This window comes from Pongo pygmaeus, chromosome 16 (genome assembly GCF_028885625.2).
Source record: "Pongo pygmaeus isolate AG05252 chromosome 16, NHGRI_mPonPyg2-v2.0_pri, whole genome shotgun sequence".
NCBI classification, from domain to species: Eukaryota; Metazoa; Chordata; class Mammalia; order Primates; family Hominidae; genus Pongo; species Pongo pygmaeus.
This window is the reverse complement of record NC_072389.2, coordinates 72,012,653-72,035,314: the sequence shown is the minus strand read 5'-3', so window position 1 is coordinate 72,035,314 and position 22,662 is coordinate 72,012,653. Positions and strand designations below refer to the sequence as shown.

Genomic DNA, 22,662 nt, shown 5'->3' with positions numbered 1-22,662 from the left:
GGGGTAAACGCAGGCTGTAGGAAAACCCAGGAACAGCCTGGACAACATAGCAAGACCCTATCTCTACAAAAAATTAGCCACGTGTGGTGGTGGGTGTCTATAGCCCCAGCTACTTGGGGTGCTGAGGTGGATCACTTGAGCCCAGAAGGTCCAGGCTGCAGTGAGCCGTGATCATGCCACTGTTTAAAAGAAAGAGAAAGAAGGAATGAAGGAAGGAAGGGAGGAGAGAGAGAGAGAGAAAGAAAAAGAAAAGAAAGAAAAAGAAAGAAAGAAAACAAAACAAAAAGAAAACAAAATCCAGAGAACCTAGTCTGGCCTGAGGGTGCATGAATCCAGAAAGGCTTCCTGGAGGAGGTGCTACCCATTGAAGACCCAAAGGAAGAGTACAAAGAAATTAACCAACAACAAAGCCGTAAGGCCCAGTTGAGAGCACTGTGGTGAGGGCTCAGCTGAAGGCAGGGAGGCTGGAAATTGAGCTATGTGAAGGAGGCCTTTCTGATGGGGAGGGCACTGCAGGGAAGGGAGCCACAGCAGATGGGGGCAAGAGGTGCTGAGACTACAGGGTGGACTGTTCTAGCAGGTGGTGCTGGTTGAATGAATAAGTGAGGAAAGATGAATGAGGGATACAAAGAGAGAAGGCCAAGATGGAAAAACCAACTCTATCTCTTACGATGGGTTTTTTTTGTTTTTTTTTTTTTTTTGGCAGCTGGGACAAGTAGAGAGACACATGGCAACATACTCTGGTCCTGCACCACCCCCAGCTTGGGACTCGAAGGACTGGGGTGTGCTGAAGGTGGCATGTCAAGCCCAGAAGGGTCCAGGAGGACCAGGTCTCCTCCCCTCCTCAGCTGCCCCTCTGTCCCAGGATGGGGAGCTGATTGATAGCTCCCCCGCCCCCCTGCCCCCCGCCCAGCGCCAAGCTCCCCATCTGCTGACTCAGGCCCTGCCGGCCAGCTCAGCATTCCTGCCCGGCCCCCACTGAATGGGGCTATTGAAAGTTTCTGTAGCCACAGACCACACCCCCAACCAGAGCCTTCGGCTGCGCTGTGGCTCCTCTCTCAAGGGACAGCGTAGGCCCTGGGGGTCAGTTGGAGAGGGCTCTGGCTGCCAGCGACTGCTCTGGGGGTGTCTGCGACCAAGGACAATCCTGGGTAAGCTGGTTGGGCTGGCGCCAAAGAGGGTATTCCAGAGCGAGGGGTCTCCCTCGTGTGCAGGGAGGAGGCGCTGGGATGGGCAACCCCAGCTTGGGGGAGGGGTCTGCGTGTCGCTGGGACAGCCAAAGGGCCCTGTGGGTTTTCCCACCTGCCCCCTCAGATTGGAGCTTCCCTGAGGTAGAGGTGGTTTCCCCCTTAGATAGAGGCCACTCAGGGGTATGGGCTGGGTCTCCTCCATCAGACAAGAGCCAAGGTAGGGAGAAGGGATGGTTTGGAGTCTTGCCCATCAGTCTCAGAGCTCCCCAGGCACGGGAACAGCATCAGACATCCAGCCTCAGCCTCTGCTGCTGGGTCCAGATCAAGCACCCTCCTTTCCCTTCCTCCCCCCACTTGGCCTTTGCCCTAAGCCAAGACCTGGCCATCAGCCTGGCTGCAGGGGCCTGCAGAGCCAGCTGCACTTTTTCAGGTATGGGGGAGGGCCAGGTACCATGAAGCCAGTGCGGGTCGCCACCCTTCTGTGGATGCTACTGCTGGTGCCCAGGCTGGGGGCCGCCCGGAAGGGGTCCCCAGAAGAGGCCTCCTTCTACTATGGAAGCTTCCCTCTTGGTACGGCCACGCCTCTGTTCGTCTGTCTGCCTGTCTGTCTGTCGTCCACCTGCCCTCTTTGGCTGACTTGCCGAGGAGTTTGATGTTCTTGCTTCCTGATTGGCAGGATGAGAAACCTACCTTTGTGTGGTTGTTCTAAAAATTCCTAACAGATATTTTTTTTTGAAGTTACTAAAAATTACACAGATAATATATGCTAATCAGAGCTAAAATTGTGCAAAAAATGTTTTTATTATATCTTCCCCTACCCTGCCTCATGTGCTCACACTCCTAGGAAGACAAGGCCCCAGTAGGACAGGGGCAGCATGGTAGGGAGGGGCAGTCTCTGAGGCCTGGGAGGCACAGCCCAGAGTCCTGGCTCTGGGTGACACATGGGAGCACCTGGGACCCAGCACGGGTCTCCCCCTGCAGGCTTCTCCTGGGGCGTGGGCAGTTCTGCCTACCAGACAGAGGGCGCCTGGGACCAGGACGGGAAAGGGCCCAGCATCTGGGACGTCTTCACACACAGTGGGAAGGGGAAGGTGCTCGGGAATGAGACTGCAGATGTAGCCTGTGACAGCTACTACAAGGTCCAGGTGAGTGCGGGGTTTGTGTGTGTGTGTGTGTGTGTGTGTGTGTGTGTGTGTGTGCGCGTGTGCAGGTTTGAGCACATGCCTAGCTGGGAGGCAGGGAGTGACGTTTGGGGGAGCTCTGGTGACGTCATCCCCATGCTCTGCCAAACACCCTCTACCCCAGTGCAGCCAGAGGGGGCAGGACCAGTGGGGGTGAAGGTTTGGGAGGGGCCAGGATGTGAGGTGGATGTAGGAGGAAAGGGCCTCACCTGAGCCAGTGCCTCAGGCCAAGTGAGGGGGTGCTGAAGGGCTGATCCCACAGCCTCAGGGCCTACAGCCACAGTGGCCTGGACCCCTGGTCCCTACTTGTGAGTTGCACCCTGTGGAGGGAGAGGGACCCGCTCATCTTCAGCATCCGCTTTCCTCTCTGGATGGCTTCTTGAGGAACTCATCACCCAGGTATACTAGGGGCACCCTGATGGACTTCTCCTAGTGCCTCCCTGTCCTGCGTTTTCTTTGACTCTTGGCGTATCCCCTGCATGAAGTGGGCAGGTGGCATCACCTCTGTTGTACAGGTGAGGAAGCAGGTTCTTCCTTGCCCGCTAACAGCTACAGACAAGAGTGAGCCTCGGCCCTAGAGCCCGATGGACCCCTACCTCCCATACCCAGGGCCCAGGTGACCTGCCTCCCCACCCCTGTCTGCACAGGAGGACATCATTCTGCTGAGGGAACTGCACGTCAACCACTACCGATTCTCCCTGTCTTGGCCCCGGCTCCTGCCCACAGGCATCCGAGGTGAGCTAGGGAAGTCCCTCCCGAGCCCAGGTGCAGCCCCTTCCGGCCATGTTGGCTTTGCGGGGGCACCACAGAGTCCTGGGGAGGGAGATCAGCCCATGAACGTGGTTGCTGATGGTAGCAGCTCTCACAGGTTCTGCAGGTAACTGGGCTCCCAGAATGCTGGTGGGCTAAGGGTGCCTCAGGCCTTCAAAAAGCAACAGGGCCCAGGAATGCTGCACTCCGGAAGGCCAAGGCCAAGGCTGAGGTCCTTTCTCGTAGCATCTTCTTTTATTTCACCTGCAGCTGAGCAGGTGAACAAGAAGGGAATCAAATTCTACAGTGAACTTATCGATGCCCTTCTGAGCAGCAACATCACCCCTATCGTGACCTTGCACCACTGGGATCTGCCGCAGGTGAGGACCTGAGCAGGCTCACAGGCCCAAGGGGTACTCAACTAAGCAGGAGGGAGCCCAGTTTGAGGACTTGGGTTGCCAAGGTGGAGCAGAGACTAGGGTCTGGATTCTGGCGCAGGACTGTAAGATGTGAGTGAGTTAAAAAATCTCTCTGACTCACTGTCTTAGTCCACTTTTGCTGTTATAATGGAATGCCTGAGACTGGGTAACTTGTAAAGAACGGGAATGTATCTTCCCACAGTTCTGGAGGCTGGGAATTCCAAGATCAAGACACTGGCAGGTGCAGATTCTGGTGAGGCCCCAGTCTCTGCTTCCAAGATGATGCCTTGAATGCCGTGTCCCTCTTTTTATAAGGGCACCTAATCCCATTCAAGAGAGAAGAGCCCTCATGACTCGACCAAAGGCTACACTTCCCCATACTGTTACACAGGGGATACAGTTTCAACATGAATTCCAGGGGACAGAAATATTCAAACCAAAGCACTCACATATGTCAGGGAGGTCACACTGCTTTAATTGATGGTTGTCGTAAGTGAAAAGAGTGAATCCTTTTGTTTTCTAAAAAACTTGGCATAAAAACAAATTTTAAAAAGTATAAAGATATGTCTTTTAACTAAGATCTGGCAGCTGGGCACAGTGGCTCATGCCTGTAATCCTAGCACTTTGCAGGGCCGAGGTGGGTGGATCACCTGAGGTCAGGAGATCGAGACCAGCCTGGCCAACATGGTGAAACCCGGTCTCTACGAAAAATACAAAAAGTAGCCAGGCATGGTGGCGGCGCCTATAATCCCAGCTACTCGAGAGGCTGAGGCAGGAGAATCGCTTGAACCCAGGAGGCTGAGATTGCAGTGAGCCGAGATCATGCCGTTGCACTCCAGCCTAGGCAATGAGAACGAAATTCCATCTAAAAAAAAAAAGATCTGGCGACATAGCATAATTAAGTTTAGCCTTTTTTCTCCAATTTGTTTGAGCCAGTATCACAGGCACTCATATATGACCCCTGCCCCAGCAACGTCCATGAAATCACAACATGCTTCAGAACGTCACTATGTCACTGTGATTCAAGCAATGTTTTCTTTTTTTTTTTTTTTTGAGATGGAGTCCTGCTCCATCGTCCAGGCTGGAGTGCAGTGGCATGATCTTGGCTAACTACAGCCTCCGCCTCCTGGGTTCAAGTGATTCTCCTGTCTTAGCCTCCTGAGTAGCTGGGATTACAGGCATGTGCCACCATGCCTGGCTAATTTTTGTATTTTTAGTAAAGACAGGGTTTCACCATGTTGGCCAGGCTGGTCTCGAACTCCTGTCTTCAGGTGATCTGCCTGCTTCAGCCTCCCAAAGTGTTAGGATTACAGGCGTGAGCCACTGCACCCAGCCTCAGGCATATTTTCATTCACTGGGGAGAAGGTGCCATCGGTGCCCTGGAAGGTTTGGGTAGGAGGTGGGAGGAAAGGGTGTTCTGATTGGAGGGCGCATGGCAAAGAGGGGGAAGCTGGGCAAGCAGTTCGGTTCAGTTAGAATTTGGGGAGCAGGTAGGAGAGGGAAGGGTTAGAGGCTGGGGAAGTGGCTTGGGGAAGACCTTGAAGGCCTCGAGTGCTGAGCTAAGATGACTGGGAACTGGGTTTATTCTGTGGGAATGGGAGCTACCAGAGTCCTCTAACTGAGGAGGAGGGCAGAGCAGGTTTTAGGGAGATGAAACTTCCAGCTTCTTCCCTGGTTGCTTTCACGAGCCTGCCCCATTAACATCCCCTCAAACCCACCAAGGAGAGCTGGACAGGTAGTTTCGATACAGTGACAAGTCTTGGGAGAATTCTGCCATCATGGGCAGATGCCTTTGGTTGGGAAAGCCCTCTGCCGAAGAAGGCAGACCCTGCCCCAAGGCTTCTAGGAGCTTTCTGACATCTGTGTGGCCCTTCAAAATCCTCATCAGAGTGTTCATCCCAGCATCAGATCTCATTTCTCCAGAACTTAGATCTAAGATGCTTCCCCATTATTAGGCCCCTTTCCCCTGGCAATTTTTCTTAAATATTCAATCCGTCCAGTTCTTTCTAAGCATGAGAGTCCCAGTCTCCCTGCGCGGCCTCCCTCCTGTTTGTCTGAGGACTGTCACACAGCTTATCTCCACATTTAAACTCTTTTGCGGTTCATTCATGGGTCATCTACTTCTCTGTGTTCACAGCTGCTCCAGGTCAAATACGGTGGGTGGCAGAATGTGAGCATGGCCAACTACTTCAGAGACTACGCCAACCTGTGCTTTGAGGCCTTTGGGGACCGCGTGAAGCACTGGATCACGTTCAGTGATCCTCGGGTAAGTGGGGACCCTCCAGGTGGGAGAATGTGACACTCCCTGCCGCTTCTTATGGATCCTGTGGTCCTGCTTGCTGTCCCTATAGGCAATGGCAGAAAAAGGCTATGAGACGGGCCACCACGCGCCGGGCCTGAAGCTCCGCGGCACCGGCTTGTACAAGGCAGCACACCACATCATTAAGGTGAGGTGGGTCCTTCTGGTGGAGGAACAGCCTCAGGGTCAGCTCAGCCTGCCCCAGGGGCTCTAGCCTGAGCTTGGTCCTCTGCCGCTCCACCTCCGAGTCAGCATACTCCATAGCACCTTCCCTTCTGTGACGATTTATGGAGGGCGTGTCCTGTCATCCAGGGCACTGGGTGACACTATGGCTGAGCCGTTATAGCGACTCCCAAGAGCTTACAGTCTAGCCAAGGGGACATCCATGTGGAAATGCATCAACTACAGGTCCAAGCTGTGACAGGAGGAAGAAGGAGTGTGACAGGGAGCCAGGGGTTAAAATCTTCCATGAATGAGCAGAAGTAACTGGGGTTGATCAAGGACAGCAGTAAGTGGAGTTAGAAGTGGTCGTCAGAGTGTGGACTTCAAAGAACCCGGGAATTTTGAAGGATGAAGGAAAACTAGTTTGGAAGCAGCGATAATGAGCAGGCAGACTCCACCTTACTCCCAGCTCAGAGGTATGTGGAGTGTGATGGAAAAAATGGCCTCTGCTCGAAGGAGCTGCAGTGGAGGTGCTCTTAGGGCCAGCAGGCATCAGTCACACGAGAGAGTAAAGGGGCCATTCGGAGAAGATGCTACAGGAAGGAAGGGCTACTGGAAAGCCTTGTCACTGGGGAGGGAATTGGGTCACATTACAGGACGTGTATGAGGATATACATGATGGTAACTGGAGAACAGGGATATGAGGCATGTGGGATTGGCCCCAAAGGACACTTAGCAGAAGGTGGACAATCTGTCTAAGCTGGAAGGCAACGAATCACCGGGTGACATTCCGGATCCCCAGACTCATATCAGGGAGAGTATTTTTTCATTTTTTCTACGTTTGGCTTATGATTTCTTAAACTGTGAATATTTCAAGAGCAGAGCTCTCAAGATTTTTTTTTTTTTTTTTTTTTTTTTTTGAGACTGAGTCTTGCTTTGTCACCCAGGATGCAGTGAAGCGGCGTGATCTCGGCTCACTGCAACCTCTGCCTCCCGGGTTCAAGCGATTCTCCTGCCTCATTCTCCCAAGTAGCTGGGACTACAGGCGTGCACCACCAAACCCGGTTAATTTTTGAATTTTTGATAGAGACAGGGCTTCACCATGTTGGCCAGGCTGGTCCTGAACTCTTGACTTCAGGTGATCCCCCTACCTCAGCATCCCAAAGTGCTGAGATTGTAGGCATGCGCCATAGCACCCGGCCTCAAGATATTTTTAATATTAAACATGGAAGTTATTTTTTGGGCCTTCTTATCTGTCAAAAGTAGTGAGCTGAAGAGATGTGATTATTTATTTATTTAGAGACAGATTCTCGCTCTGTCGCCCAGGCTGGAGTGCAGTGGCACGATCTCGGCTCACTGCAACCTCTGCCTCCTGGGTTCAAACGATTCTCTTGCCTCAGCCTCCTGAGTAGTTGGGATTACAGGCGTACGCCACCACACCTGGCTAATTTTTTTGTGTTTTTAGTAGAGATGGGGTTTCACCATGTTGGCCAGGCTGGTCTCCAACTCCTGACTTCGTGATCTACCTGCCTCGCCCTCTCAAAGTTTTGGGATTACAGGTGTGAGCCACCACGCCCGGCCTGAAGAGATGTGATTCTGATATTGTTTTGACATGTTCCACTTCATCAGACAATACCATGATTCACTTGGTTATTGCTGGTTGGCAAAAGGAAGTATAAGGAAAGAAGTCTGATAAATACAGATTCTCTGTGAATAACAAACAAAACAACCCCAAATTCTATAGCCTTCAGATATTCAGGTCTTCTAAATTGGTACTTCTCAAACTTTAACAAGCATCAAAATCATTTAATAAATGATTACTGAGCCAGGTGTGGTGGCACATGCCTCTTGTCCCAGCTATTTGAGAGGCTTGAGCAGGAGGGAGGATCGCTTGAGCAAGAGGATCACTTGAGCCTAGGAGTTTAATTCCAGCCTAGACAACAAGCAAGACCCCATCTCAAGAAAAAAAAAAACTTATTAAAGCACAGATTGCTGGCCAGGCACAGTGGCTCACGCCTGCAGTTCCAGCACTTTGGGAGGCTGAGGCGGGCAGATCATTTGAGGTCTGGAGTTCGAGATCAGCCTGGCCAACACGGAGAAACCCCATCTCTACTAAAAATACAAAAATTAGCCAGGTGTGGTGGTGGGCACCTGTAGTCCCAGCTACTCAGGAAGCTGAGGCAGGAGAATGGCTTGAACCCAGGAGGCGGAGGTTGCAGTGAGCCGAGATTGCACCGCTGCACTCCAGCCTGGGCCACAGAGCGAGACTCCATCTCAAGATAAAACAAAACAAAACAAAACAAAACAAAACAAAGCAAAAAACACAGATTCTTGGGCCCCGCTTTGAGTTTCTGATTCAGTAGGTCTGGCAAGGGCCCATGGATTTGCATGTCTATTAAGTTCCCAGTGGATCCTGATGATCTTGATCTGGAGGCCACACACTGAGAATCACTGTTCTAGATTACTTTCCATCTCTCTTAGGTGTTGAACTGCCCAAGCGCGGTGGCTAGCTGAAATAGCCTCAGGCAGGCCAGCGGGTCACTGGTAGAATATGAAGAGAAGGCAGCTTTGTGTATTTTAGATTCCATTTCTCAAGACTATTTCAGACACTTGGTAGTTGGCTAACTTACTGAGCTCCTCTGAGAAAAGTACTGCCTAGTTGCTGCTGAGGACTAAGAGGAACAAAACAGGAAACTGTAGCAAAAATCTTAAAAACAATAAAAAAACAACACAAAATTGTTTTAGCCAGACTTACTTCAAGTTTCATTTACTGTATAAAGAAAATAAGTGCCTCAAGAAGTTAGAGGAAGGAAGATTGGATCGGGATAAACAAGGCTGGATTGATGAAAATGATAGGTCTAAAGTTAGGAAGGAAAGAAAGGCCACCCAGATGGAAAGGGAGGAAATGGATGGGCCAGGTACCTACGATGAATTTCTGCTCCCCTTTCAGGCCCACGCCGAAGCCTGGCATTCTTATAACACCACGTGGCGCAGCAAGCAGCAAGGTGAGCTGTGGCCCCACACATGTACCCAGGACAGCCAACTGCCCGGATCAGCAATAGCACGCCCACTCCCCACTCCCTTTTCTTTCTTTTCTTTTAAGGTCTGGTGGGAATTTCATTGAACTGTGACTGGGGGGAACCTGTGGACATTAGTAACCCCAAGGACCTAGAGGCTGCCGAGAGATACCTACAGTTCTGTCTGGGCTGGTTTGCCAACCCCATTTATGCCGGTGACTACCCCCAAGTCATGAAGGACTACATTGGTGAGCCCAGTCTCATTTTAAACTGCAGATACTATGGCAAGTTATTAAGCCCATGTGAAACAAGCAAAAGGCAGGGGGATGAAGAGCTCATTGGGCCTGGGTGAGGTACTCAAGGGATAATCCAGACTCGAAAGAATTGAGAACCAGACATTTGAATTGGCAGGGAGGAACCCTAGACCTCTCAATTTCCCTAGACTTGGAAATTGAGAATTTTCAGAACTCAGGGAAGAAAGTGGTGGTCTTTGGGCTGGTCTCTCTTATGTTCTGCTGCCCTGCCCCTTCCTCCACCCCACTTTAACTGCAGTCAAGCAGGAGAGAGGTCAGACGCAGTCACGGGCCTGTGTCACTTCTATTGTCGGTTCTTTCTGTCAATGGAGAAATACTTTCCAAGCTCCAGTATCCACAGTGTCAGAGAAGAGAATAAACACAAGTAAGGCTTACAGGGATATATCAATTTGGATGTTTTTAACTGCCACGTAACAGAAAATTCTACCTAAAAATGACTTGAAGTAGGGAATTTATCATCTTGCTTGAGCCCAGGGAAGGGTGATGCAGGGCTAGGTAATCTAGCCTTCAGGGGTGCCCTTGAGGACCCAGGCTCATTCCATCTTTCTACTCTGGCACCTTCAGTTAGCCCATCAACCAATCCCCATGGCCACAAGATGACTGCAGCAACCCCGGGCATCGCATCTTTACACATCAACACCCAAAGACAGAAAAAGGGAATCGCTCTGTCATAATATGTTTTGGGGTGGGCTTTCTTGGCCATTTTTTCCCCAATTTTTTTTTTATTGTGGCAAAATACACATAAAATGTACCTGTGTTGCCATTTTTAAGTGTACAGTTCAGTGGTATAAAATACTTTCATAATGTGCAACCATCACCACCATCCATCTCCAGAACACTTCATCTTGCAAAACTGAAACTTTGCCGAGTCCTTGGCAACCACGATTCCACTGTCTCTGATTTTGACTAAGTAGCTCATATAAGTGGAATCATACAGTATTTGTCTTTGTGTGACTGGCTTATTTTACTTAGCTTAATGTCCTCAAGATTCATCCATTTTGTAATATGTCAGAATTTCCTTTGTTTTTAAGGCTGAATAATATTCCATTGTCAGCCGGGCATGGTGGCTCATGCCTGTAATCCCAGCACTTTGGGAGGCCGAGGCAGGCAGATCACCTGAGGTCAGGAATTCAAGACCAGCCTGACCAACATGGCGAAACCCTGTCTCTACTAAAAGTACAAAAGTTAGCTGGGCATGGTGGTGGGCCACTGTAATCCCAACTACTCGGGAGGCTGAGGCAGGGGAATCACTTGAACCTGGGAGGTGGAGGCTGCAGTGGGCCAAGATCACGCCACTGCACTCCAGCCTGGGTGACAGAGTGAGACGCCATCGCAAAAAGAAAAAAAAAAAAAAAAAAATTCCATTGTCTGTATATATCATATTATGCTTATTCATTCATCCATCAATAGACACTTAGGTTGCTTCCATGTTTAGCTATTGTGAATAATGCTAAAAACACGGGTGTACAAATATCTCAAGATCCAGCTTTCAGTTATTTGGGGTATATACCCAGAGGTGGAATTGCTGGATCATATGAAAAATTCCATTTTTAATTTTTTTAAAGGAAGCATCATACTGTTTTCATCAGTGGGTGTACCATTTTACATTCCCAGCAACAATACACAAGGGTTCCAATTACTCCACATCCTTACCAACACTTGTTATTTGGCTTAATAATGGCCATCCCAATGGGTGTGAGGTTGTATCTCATTGCAGTTTTGATTTGTGTTTCCCTAATGATTAGTAGAGCATCTTTTCATGTGCTTATACATCTGTAGATTTTCTTTAGAAAAAATGCCAATTCAAGTTCTTTGCCCATTTTTGAATTGGGTTGTTTTTGTTGTTGAGTTTTGGGAATTCTCTACATATTCTGGAGTCTAATCTTTTATCACATACATGATATGCAAATATTTCCTCCCATTCTATGTAGGTTTTTTATTCTGTTGCTAGTGTCTTCATTCCCAAATTTTAAAAAATTTCCTGAAGTCCAATTTGTCTATTTATGTTTGTTTCTTTTGCCTATTTTTGTTGCCTGTGATTTTGGTGTCAAAGTCAAGATATAGCTGCCTAATTAATTGTCATGGTGCTTTTGCCCTATGTTTTCTTTTTCTTTCTTTCTTTTTTTTTTTTTGAGACAGAGTCTCGCTCTGTTGCCCAGACTGGAGTGCAATGGTGCGATCTCGGCTCACTGCAACCTCTGCCTCCCAGGTTCAAGCGATTCTCCTGCCTCAGCCTCCCTGGGATTACAGGCACCTGCCATCATGCTCAGCTAATTTTTGTATTTTTGTAGAGACGGGATTTCACCATGTTGACCAGGCTGGCCTTGAACTCCTGACCTCAGGTGATCCACCCACCTCAGCCTCCCCAGTGGGTCACGCCGGTAATTTTTTTTTTTTTTTGAGACAGGGTCTCTCGCCCTGTCACCAAGGCTGGAGAGCAGTGGAGCGATTATGGCTCACTGCAGCCTCAACCTCCCCAGGCTCCAGTGATCCTCCCACCTCAGCCTCCCAAGTAGCAGGGACCACAGGCACACACCACCATGCCCAGCTAATTTTTTGTATATTTTGTAGAGATGGGGTTTCACTATGTAGCCGAAGCTGGTCTCAAACTCCTAGGCTCAAGCTGTCTGCCCACCTTGGCCTCCCAAAGTGCTGGGATTACAGGCGTGGGCCACCACACCAGGCCATGTTTTCTTCTAAGCAGTTTTGTTTGTTTTGAAACTGAGTCTCGCTCTGTTGTCCAGGTTGGAGTGCAGTGGGGCAATCTCGGCTCACTGCAACCTCCACCTCCCGGGTTCAGGCAATTCTCCTGCCTCAGCCTCTCAAATAGCTGAGACTACAGGCGCCTGCCACCATGCCCAGCTAATTTTTGTATTTTTAATAGAGACAGGGTTTCACCATATTGGCCAGGCTAGTCTTGAACTCCTGACCTTGTGATCTGCCTGCCTCAGCCTCCCAAAGTGCTGGGATTACAGTCATGAGCCACTGTAGGATGCCTTCTATTTATTTTTCTTGCATAATTACTCTGGCTAGAACTCTCATTACTATGTTGAATAGAAGTGGTGAATGCAGGTATCCTTTTCTTGTTCCTCTTTTTTTTTTGAGAGAGAGAGTCTTACTCTGTTGCCCAGGCTGGAGTACAGTGATGCAATCTTGGCTCACTGCCACCTCCGCCTCCCAGATCCAAGCAATTCTTGTGCCTCGGCCACCCAAGTAGCTGGGATTACAGGCATGCGCCACCACGTCCAGCTAATTGTTTATATTTTTAGTAGAGACAGGATTTCGCCATGTTGGCCAGGCTGGTCTCGAACTCCTGGCTTCAAGTGATCTGCCCACCTTGGCCTCCCAAAGTACAGGGATTACAGGCGTGAACCACCGTGTCTGGCCAATCCTCTTAGGTATTTTTAAGAACAAGAAAAATCTTCCCAGGAAGCTTCTGTCCCTTTGTGCCTCAAGGGACAGAACACAGTCACCTGGTTAGGTCAGGTGATGCCCTAGACCATCATAACTAGGGCCCCAGAGGCTGGGGAGGAAGGGGGCACGGAAGACAGGCATTGGACTGACTGACTACTGGGTAGGTAACCGGCAGTGTCTGACCATAGAAATTTAAACATATTATCTCTGATGTAAAGGTATCAGCCGGCACTCACCCTAAAAAAGAGAGAGACAAAAATAATACTGGAATTGAGCTATGGTTTCACACAACAAAGCTATTTTAGGTGATTGATTAAGAGAGAACTGTCAACATTTGAAAAATGCCCCTTTCTATAAAACACATTTATCAAACATACTTATCTGAACAGGGGGTAGCAAGTTCTAATTCCAACTCTGCCACTAACTAGTGAGCGACTGTGGGCAAGGTGCTTCACCTCTTTGGTTCTTAATCTTATTGGAAAATGAAGGCATTAGACACAATCTTTAAAAATCTTTTGGTGACAATCAGTTCTGTGACACATCTATACACATACACTCAAAATGTTGAGAATGATTTCCTCAAGATGCACAAGGAAAAAACCTTCATGAAGGGACTGACAGGGCCCATGTCCCTGTAGACACAACTTATTCACACAGTGCATTCACTCTCTTGGGACCGTCAGAGGCCAGGTGCCACAGAAAGATTGCACTACAAAGCCAAATCGATTATTTGTCAGAGAGCACTTTTTGGGCTTAACGCCAATAATCCCAGCCCCGACCAACTCCAATTTTGTGATGATGCAAGTGGGAAACAGACTGAACTTTTCCTTTGCACAAAGTGGAAAGAAGGATCCTCTAAGCAGTTAAAGTTTTATTTAGTACTGAAAGCATTCTGCCTGAAATCTTGTTCACAAATTACTTCCAGGCCTCTTAGAAGTACTCTTTTACTCACAGTAAATATATAAACAAAAGTATTTCCAGATCAGTGCTGTTCAATAGAACTTTCCACAATGACAGAAATGTTCTATATATGTGCTGTCCAATACAATAGCTTCTAGCCACCAGCGTCTATTAAACTTCTAAAAATTGCCGGGCACGGTGGCTCATGCCTGTAATCCCAGCACTTTGGGAGGCCGAGGCGGGCGGATCACGAGATCAGGAGATCGAGACCATCTTGGCTAACACGGTGAAACCCTGTCTCTACTAAAAGTACAAAAAATTAGCCAGGTATGGTGGCAGGCGCCTGTAGTCCCAGCTACTTGGGAGGCTGAGACAGGAGAATGGCGTGAACCCAGGAGGCAGAACTTGCAGTGAGCTGAGATCGCGCCACTGCACTCCAGCCTGGGCAACAGTGCAAGACTCCATCTCAAAAAAAAAATTTTTTTTTAATTAAAATTAAAAATTCAATCCTTCGGTCACTATATTTTAATAGCCATATGCAGCTAGTGGCTATTGTATCAGTGCAAGGACAATGACGATAGCTGGTGGTTTTTCTTAAGTCATCAAATGTAACTGAAATAACGTGCCAATATTTTATTTGCTTTATGCTAATATCTTAAGGGTATTTAATAACACAAACTTTGTATTCATTTTATCTAAACTATTATCCTCTTTGGAACTATTCTTATGGTTGTATTTTAGATCAATTCATGGAAAATGTTGTTTTTCTTGATTTATATATTAAAAGTCATTTTTGCATAGATTATACCTTGACATGTTTCAAATTTTTTAAAGTACAAAAAGTATGAAGTAAAAAGTCAGGCCTCTCTCCCTCCCTCCCCAGAAGCAAGTATACTTCCAGAGATGGATTGCGCACGTGGTCAGTGTATGTGCTTATGATTATACGCAACATTCTGAAGCTTTTTTTTCACTGAAACCTATATCCTGGCAAGCTTTCCATATCGCTATAGAAAGTACCACCTCATTTGTTCTAATGGCTGCATAGTGTTGTACCGATGGATGTTTCATCATTTACATAACCAGACCCTACTGATGGACATTTAGGGTGTTTCCAATCTTTTGCTACTCAATCTATAATGAAGATCCTTGTACAAACATCCCTTTACATGTGTGAGTAAAGTGTAAACAGATTTGGAATTGGTCAATGAAAGGACATATGCTTTTACAACTTTGAAAGATGGGACAAAGATAGGACATACCATCACTGGCCTTCCAGTTCCCTTCCTAAAAGCAGCTAAAATTACACATTTTTATTTTTTGTTTTTTGAGATGGAGTTTTGCTCTTGTTGCCCAGGCTGGAGTACAATGGCGTGATCTTGGCTCACTGCGACCTCTGCCTCCTGGGTTCAAGTGATTCTCCTGCCTCAGCCTCCCGAGTAGCTGGGATTACAGATGCCCGCCACCAAGCTGGCTAATTTTTTTTTTTTTTTTTTTTTTGAGACAGTCTTGCTCTGTCGCCCAGGCTGGAGTGCAGTGGTGTGATCTCAGCTCACTGCAACCTCCACCTCCCGGCTTCAAGCAACTCTCCTGCCTCAGCCTCCCAAGTAGCTGGGATTACAGACATGCACCACCACGCCTGGCTAATTTTTGTATTTTTAGTAGAGATGGGGTTTCACCATGTTGGTCAGTCTGATCTCAAACTCCTAAACATCGTGATCTGCCCCCCTCGGCCTCCCAAAGTGCTGGAATTACAGGTTTGAGCCACCGCTCCTGGCCAATTTTTTGTATTTTTAGTAGAGACGGGGTTTCACCATGTTAGCCAGGTTGGTCGCGAACTCCTGATCTCAAGTGATCCACCTGCCTCGGCCTCCCAAAACACTGGAATTACAGGCATGAGCCATTGCACCCAGCCAAATTACCCATTTTTAATGTAAGGAACAATATAGGAGCCCAACTCTACTTTTTCTCCAGATGGCTACACACCGCTTACTGAGTAATCTGTGAAAATACAACTTTTTTTTTTTTTGAGATGGAGTCTTGCTCTGTCACCCAGGCTGGAGTGCAGTGGCGCGATCTCGGCTCACTGCAAGCTCCACCTCCTGGGTTCACGCCATTCTCCTGCCTCAGCCTCCGAAGTAGCTGGGACTACAGGCACCTGCCACCACGCCTGGCTAATTTTTTGTGTTTTTGGTAGAGACAGGGTTTCACTGTGTTAGTCAGGATGGTCTCGATCTCTTGACCTTGTGATCCGCCTGCCTCGGCCTCCCAAAATACTGGGATTACAGACGTGAGCCACTACACCCGGCCTGAAAATACTATTTTTAAGCAATATAAACTTATAAATATTTTGGACAGTATTGAAATTTCAAAAATTCCACTTTGGATGGCTCAGGTTATACTTCCCATGCAGATGAATCCTAAAGCCCACCGTTTATGTCAAGATGTCACTATCGTCATGATACATAACACAGTGATTGGGAGAAAATAAGGCTTTGTTAAATTCTACTTTTCTCTCTCAAAAGGAAGAAAGAGTGCAGAGCAAGGCCTGGAGATGTCGAGGTTACCGGTGTTCTCACTCCAGGAGAAGAGCTACATTAAAGGCACATCTGATTTCTTGGGATTAGGTCATTTTACTACTCGGTACATCACGGAAAGGAACTACCCCTTCCGCCAGGGGCCCAGCTACCAGAACGATCGTGACTTGATAGAGCTGGTTGATCCAAACTGGCCAGATCTGGGGTCTAAATGGCTATATTCTGTGCCATGGGGATTTAGGAGGCTCCTCAACTTTGCTCAGGTGATTATCACATTAAGCTATTCAAAGGACATTTAGACATGAATTCATGTTCTCACAGCTTAAGCTCAGGTGCCTACATTAGAAAGTTAATAAAACAAAATAAACCTAGTTACTCATACTTCAGAGGCTACTAAATGTAGGCCTTACAGACTCATGTCTACCATGCATAACCATTTGCATGTATATAACTTTAGCTAAAAAGTTCATATCCCACATTTATTTTGCTGTCCTTCACACCTAAACTGGAATATGTGGCAAAGAACAAGACCAAAGTACATGTCCCCTCCAACAATGCTTTTTTTTTTTTTTTTGAGACAGTCTCACTCTGTCACCCAGGCTGGAGTGCAGTGGCATGATCTCGGCTCACTGCAATCTCCACCCTCCGAGTTCAAGAGATTCTCCTGCCTCAGTCTCTTAAGTAGCTGGGATTACAGGCGCATGCCACCACGCCCGGCTAATTTTTGTATTTTTAGTAGAGACAGGTTTTCACCATGTTGGCCAGGCTGGTCTCAAACTCCTGACCTCAGGTGAACTGCCCACCTTGGCCTCCCAAAGTGCTGGGATTACAGGCATGAGCCACTGCGCCTGGCAACAATGTTCATTTATTGAGAAATATATTCTTTATAAGAACCTGTCTCCTGCCTACATTAATCTCTAAATAAACATGTTATCTGACATCTACTAAATGCCAAAATACACTTGATTAGAATGTGGCAGGCTTGAATATGTGTTCCTATATGAGCCTCTGACTCAGAAACCTACCTGTAGGTCAGAATTTTTAATATGTTTGTTGCTATGACTCACTTTCAGACTCAATACGGTGATCCGCCCATATATGTGATGGAAAATGGAGCATCTCAAAAATTCCACTGTAATCAATTATGTGATGAGTGGAGAATTCAATACCTTAAAGGATACATAAATGAAATGCTAAAAGGTGAGACACAAACCAAGATTGTATGCAGTTTTCCCGTTTAACTGAGACAAAATTTGATTAACACACGATCAACTGAAACTTGCTTCTAAATCTCATAAATGAAAACATTTTAACATTATCTTCAGTTTTATTTTTCTAAGTAAACGAAATATATTTAAAATGGAATAAAATGTCTTTGCAGCTATAAAAGATGGTGCTAATATAAAGGGGTATACTTCCTGGTCTCTGTTGGATAAGTTTGAATGGGAGAAAGGATACTCAGATAGATATGGATTCTACTATGTTGAATTTAACGACAGAAATAAGCCTCGCTATCCAAAGGCTTCAGTTCAATATTACAAGAAGATTATCATTGCCAATGGGTTTCCCAATCCAAGAGAGGTAGGCCTAATTATCAATGTTATCTGTTCTGAACTTTAGGAAGCGCTAGATAGCTAGAACACACAAAGAACTTGGCAAGTTTCTCTCCTCTTTCCTCCATGAAAGAGGACAGGGGCACGCGGCACAGCCCTTTATTTCACCTTTGTTTATTTGCTTAGAATGGAGCAAGCATGATGTAAACTTCAATCTAAGGGCACTACCAGAGGTTATGAAGGAGTTCCGTTTGCTTTAAGTTATCATAGAGCAAAAACAATACAGACTTCTAGTTAAATGTTATTCTAAATCTTGTGTCTTTTTTTTTGAGACAGAATCTCACTCTGTCGCCAGGCTGGAGTGCAGTAGTATGATCTCGGCTCACTGCAACCTCTGCCTCTTGGGTTCCAGCGATTTTCCTGCCTCAGCCTCCTTAGTAGCTGGGATTACAGGGGTGTGCCACCACGCCCAGCTAATTTTTGTATTTTTAGTAGAGATGGGGTTTCACCATATTGCCCAGAATGGTCTCTATCTCTTGACCTTGTGATCTGCCCACCTCAGCCTCCTAAAGTGCTGGGATTACAGGCGTGAGCCACCGCGCCTGGCCTAAGTCTTGTGTCTTAATGCAAACAAATACTACCTATTCTTCAACATATATTTAAAAAGTTAAGTAAATCGAGTGTATAATTATCTCATCATTTTCATCTATTTTCCAGCCAAGCAGCAGAGCCATACACACACACTGGCTTCAAAATGAGATCTAAAGTAATCAAACTTAGTAATCCTTTAGAATCTACCAAACATTTTCAATAACCTGAAAACTTTTCTAGCAGCTCTCTATTCTCTATGTTGCTGCACCTATTGGTAGGGAATATAAACTGTAATCTCGAGTGTCTTGGCCAGGTACGGTGGCTCATGCCTGTAACCCCAGCACCTTGGGAGGCTGGAGTGGGAGGACTGCTTGGGGCCAAGTGTTCAAGACCAGCCTGGGCAACATAGCAAGATCTCATTTCTACAAAAAATTTAAAAATCAGCTGGATGTGGTGATGCGCCTGTAGTCCCAGCTGACTACAGAGACTGAGGTGTGAGGATCACCTGAGCCCAAGAATTTGAGGCTGCAGTGAGCTATGATTGCTCCACTGCACTCCAGCCTGGGCAACAGAGCAAGACTCTGCTTCTAAAAAATGAAATAAAATAGTGTCTTAATAAAAATAATTTTAAAAAGTAAATTTCACTTGTTTACCAAAACTATTTCAAGGTGAGCCCCGTAGGACTATTAAATGGAAGCAGTGACTAAAAACCATAAGGCATTTGCTACTTTTACATTATTAGAAAAGCACTAGATTTTATACTCCTCATGAATAAAGCACTAGATTGTACACTACTCATGAATAAAGACTGTTCTTTGACTCCCTCACTATGATGTACATGGATGTACAGTAAATATTAACTAATTTAAACTACAAAATGATTTAAAAACATAAACTACAGGTAGATTTTTAAAAATATTTACTTTTACCCCACATTTATTTAAAAAATGATTTGAAACAGCAAAAAATTAGTCTAAGACAACATTACTTATCAAGTGGGTTTTTATTAGGTGGAAAGTTGGTACCTCAAAGCTTTGGAAACTTGCTCTATCAACAATCAGATGCTTGCTGCAGGTGAGTCAGTATATTTCAATGTTTTCCTTTAATAATTAAACTAAATAATTATACATATCATTTTCAAAATCTCAAAATGTGGCTCTACTTGAAGTCAATCTTCCAAAACTACTTATGATTAAAATCAGGTTTCTTTGAAGCAATGTCAAATTTCTATTTATAAGCATTTTAAAGCATTTAATCTACCATGAAAGATAAACATTTTATCCATTTTATCCATTCGAATTTTATTCTTTCAGAATCATACCTATACATTTATATACCTACTATTTTTGTTATAGTGGGCTTGGGCAAGGGAGGAAAAGCCAACCACTATACTAACTGGGATGAAGAAAAAAAGAACACTTGAGATCTTATATTTGTTCATTCGGCAAGCAATTATTAAGCACTCACTATTTGCCAGGGAATGTTTTCAGTCATGAGATATAGCCAGGAACAAAACAAAGTCCCTATCTTCATAGAAGACATCATTTCCTATGCAATGGGGTCTAAAAGGATCAGAGATGTTGAATAACAAAGATGCAACTATGCATCAAGAAATGCCAACACATATCATTTGTTTCTTTGAATTTTGTCTTTATTTCTCCATAAGGGCAATCAGAGAAATATGCTTTCCTTTTTAACAAACTCATCTTTAATGTGGTAGCAGAGGTGGAAGGTGCGAGACCAAATCTTACCAAACTAGCTATTTTTACAGGCCAATAAAGCAACATGCACTCCCCCTCAACAAATTTAAATAATCAGGCAATATTAAGAATGTATATTCCATTAAACTAAAATAAACAAGGTTGAAATGTGGTACAGAATTCACTGATGAGCCTGTGAACTCCACATGAGGATGTCCAGTGCCTTATTTATCTCAGTAACCAGAGTACTCAGCACACAAGATAAAAGTGGGTATTACATAAGTGGCCACTATTTTATTAATAATGCACATAACATATGCTTATCATTAACTCTTAAAGATTATTATTTAACTATACAAGAATTACCATACAGAATTTCAACATACAAGTTTCCTATACTTCTTAAGATACACAATAACATTTTGAAAGACTGGAAATGTTTCCCAAGGACTTTTCTATCACAAATCCCCCCCCCAGTAAAAATTATAGGAACTGTGGAATATGGCTGCTAATATTCTGAGATGAATTTAGAAAGTATAAGTATTGAGAGACGGACTTTATTATAGCACCTGTAGAAGAACCAAATTCAGGCATTTATCCAATATTTTCTGAAATATTTACAAAGCTCTTATAAAATTTTCAAATAACATTTAATTTACTAAGTTCTATTTCATGGCAAATAAGAATCAGAAAATTTGATGATGCTATTTTTTAAGTTTTTCCAATACAGTTAAAGCTTCTGGGATAAAGCTGTATTTACTAAAATGATCCTGTTCTCATTTGTGCTGCTCGTTCTCTTTGTCATTTCAGAGCCCTTGCTAAGTCACATGCAAATGGTTACGGAGATCGTGGTACCCACTGTCTGCTCCCTCTGCGTCCTCATCACTGCTGTTCTACTAATGCTCCTCCTGAGGAGGCAGAGCTGAGACAGGATTATCAGTTTTGGAGCTTCATAAGAGAATCTTAAGGATCTTCCTCCCTTTTCTGCTTTGAGGGTTTCCATATATTTCTGTTTTCAGGTTCTACAATAATTAGCTTTTTTTCTCTTTCTCTTTTTGGCTTGTGCTGGGATTTAAGAATTAGAAAATAAAAATAAGCAGAAATTAAAAAAAAAAAAACTTGTAATCTCACCCCTCCTAAAGTTAATGTTAAGATTTTGCTGTATATAATGAATGTATATTATGAATTATTTACAAAAATGGGATCATAGTATACAAACTGTTGTCACTTGATAGTTTATCACTCTAAAATCTGTCCAGAAATATTACTTTAATGTTCAAATGATTGCCATCTCAGCACTGTCCCATACCTGATAGATAAAATCAATCTGCCCGGGCGCAGTGGCTCACACCTGTAATCCCAGCACTTTGGGAGGCTGAGGCAGGTGAATCACTTGAGGCCAGAAGTTTGAGACCAACCTGGCCAACATGGTGAAACCCTGTCTCTACTAAAAATACAGAAACTAGCTGGGCATGGTGGCGGGCACCTGTAATCCCAGTTACTCGGGAGGCTGAGGCAGGAGAATCGCTTGAACCTGGGAGGTGAAGGTTGCAGTGAGCTGAGATCACACCACTGCACTCCAGCCTGTGCAACAGAGCAAGACTCCGTTTCAAAAGAGAAAAGAAATCTATAGATAACAATCCTTCCAGGTTGTAAATATTATTAGCCAACCACAGAAAAGCATGAAGTGGGTACCAAGTAAATGAGCACGTACACTCTTCTGACAATTTAGTCTGAATTTAGTCTGACAACTTTGACTAAATTCAACTTACTTTAGTCAATAAAATACCTCAAAGAAATATTACATGTTTATTTTTTATTTATCTTCTAGGTAACTCGGTATCTTGTTTTTTATAATAAAGACTCATTTTACTCTTAACTATGTTAAAATGCTAAAATTAATTAATTTCCATTTATTTGGGGATAAAACATGGCTTAAGAACAATCTCATTCATTTTTCTCATTATCTGATTTTACTTAATACTGTTTCTGAAACCAAAAAAGAGTAAGACAGTAGAAAATGTCTCCACTAAAAAGACAAAAAATTAGCCAGGCGTGGTGGCAGGCGCCTGTAGTCCCAGCTACTTGGGAGGCTGAGGCAGGAGAATGGTGTGGAATCTGGGAGGTGGAGCTTGCAGTGAGCCGAGATAGTGCCACTGCATTCCAGCCTGGGCAACAGAGCAGGACTCTGTCTCAAAAAAAAAAAAAAAAAAAAAGAAAATGTCATTCCATTAATTCTTTTGGTTAATATGATCTCAAATCAAAACATTTTAAGAAGAGTATTTACATCTGGGGCTTGTCCTGTAGTTGGGCTGGAATAAAATTGTTTATAACAAAACTTCGCTTTCAATGGCAAATCGGTATGCCTGTTCAGGGTTTTTCTCTTGCATCAATGTTTTCAAAATCAAACTCACTTTCTACTACATATACAGATTTTAAATGCAAAGACGTTACCACTCAAGAATTTTTTTTTTTATTTCTCTGGTTTTAGGATTAAATTTACCTATTAAAAGTTGACCACAAAAGGTAGAAAGAAAATTAAAGAGTTGCACTGCTCAATAACAACTGGTAAGCCTTTTATGTGATTACTAATAATCCCTATTCCTAATGTAGCAAATCAACATTGATAATGCAGAAA

The 22,662-nt window shown here is 45.1% G+C and overlaps 2 protein-coding genes across 24 annotated transcripts in view; one reads left to right on the top strand and one right to left on the bottom strand.

Moving 5' to 3' along the window:
- ZWILCH (zwilch kinetochore protein) overlaps nt 1-22,662 on the bottom strand; it is a 526,447-nt gene that overhangs the window by 462,367 nt on the left and 41,418 nt on the right. For 6 of the 12 annotated variants that reach the window (XM_054451860.2, XM_054451862.2, XM_063652309.1 and 3 more), the window contains one exon: nt 19,954-21,089. The exons of 1 other annotated variant lie outside the window; for it this stretch is intronic. The gene's annotated coding sequence lies outside the window, so the exon portion shown is untranslated. Of the gene's footprint in view, nt 1-19,953; nt 22,217-22,662 lie in introns of those variants that run through there. 5 more of the 12 variants (XM_054451859.2, XM_063652310.1, XM_063652308.1 and 2 more) reach the window with 2 other exon arrangements.
- On the top strand, nt 961-21,823 carry LCTL (lactase like). 12 transcript variants are annotated; one of them, XM_063652315.1, is made up of 14 exons: nt 1,031-1,151; nt 1,580-1,760; nt 2,172-2,335; nt 3,019-3,106; nt 3,392-3,501; nt 5,678-5,806; nt 5,892-5,987; nt 8,952-9,006; nt 9,105-9,266; nt 16,169-16,443; nt 17,254-17,380; nt 17,562-17,761; nt 19,335-19,398; nt 20,835-21,142. In XM_063652315.1, the coding sequence occupies exons 2-14, from the start codon at nt 1,643-1,645 to the stop codon at nt 20,948-20,950; spliced, it is 1,704 nt and encodes a 567-aa protein (XP_063508385.1). In that variant the 5' UTR covers nt 1,031-1,151; nt 1,580-1,642; the 3' UTR covers nt 20,951-21,142. The 12 variants fall into 12 exon arrangements, with proteins under 12 accessions (XP_063508384.1, XP_063508393.1, XP_063508388.1 ...); XM_063652316.1 differs by having other exon boundaries at nt 1,068-1,151; nt 1,562-1,760; XM_054451872.2 differs by having other exon boundaries at nt 1,076-1,151; nt 1,621-1,760.

What these genes read in the sequence shown, in the direction of transcription:
- LCTL (XM_063652314.1), top strand. Translation starts at nt 983, where the DNA reads ATGGGGCTATTGAAAGTTTCTGTAGCCACAGACCACACCCCCAACCAG. An exon ending in ACCACTGGGATCTGCCGCAG is followed by an intron (nt 3,502 to 5,677) that starts GTGAGGACCTGA and finishes CTGTGTTCACAG; the next exon opens with CTGCTCCAGGTCAAATACGG. An exon ending in GTGGCGCAGCAAGCAGCAAG is followed by an intron (nt 9,007 to 9,104) that starts GTGAGCTGTGGC and finishes TTTTCTTTTAAG; the next exon opens with GTCTGGTGGGAATTTCATTG.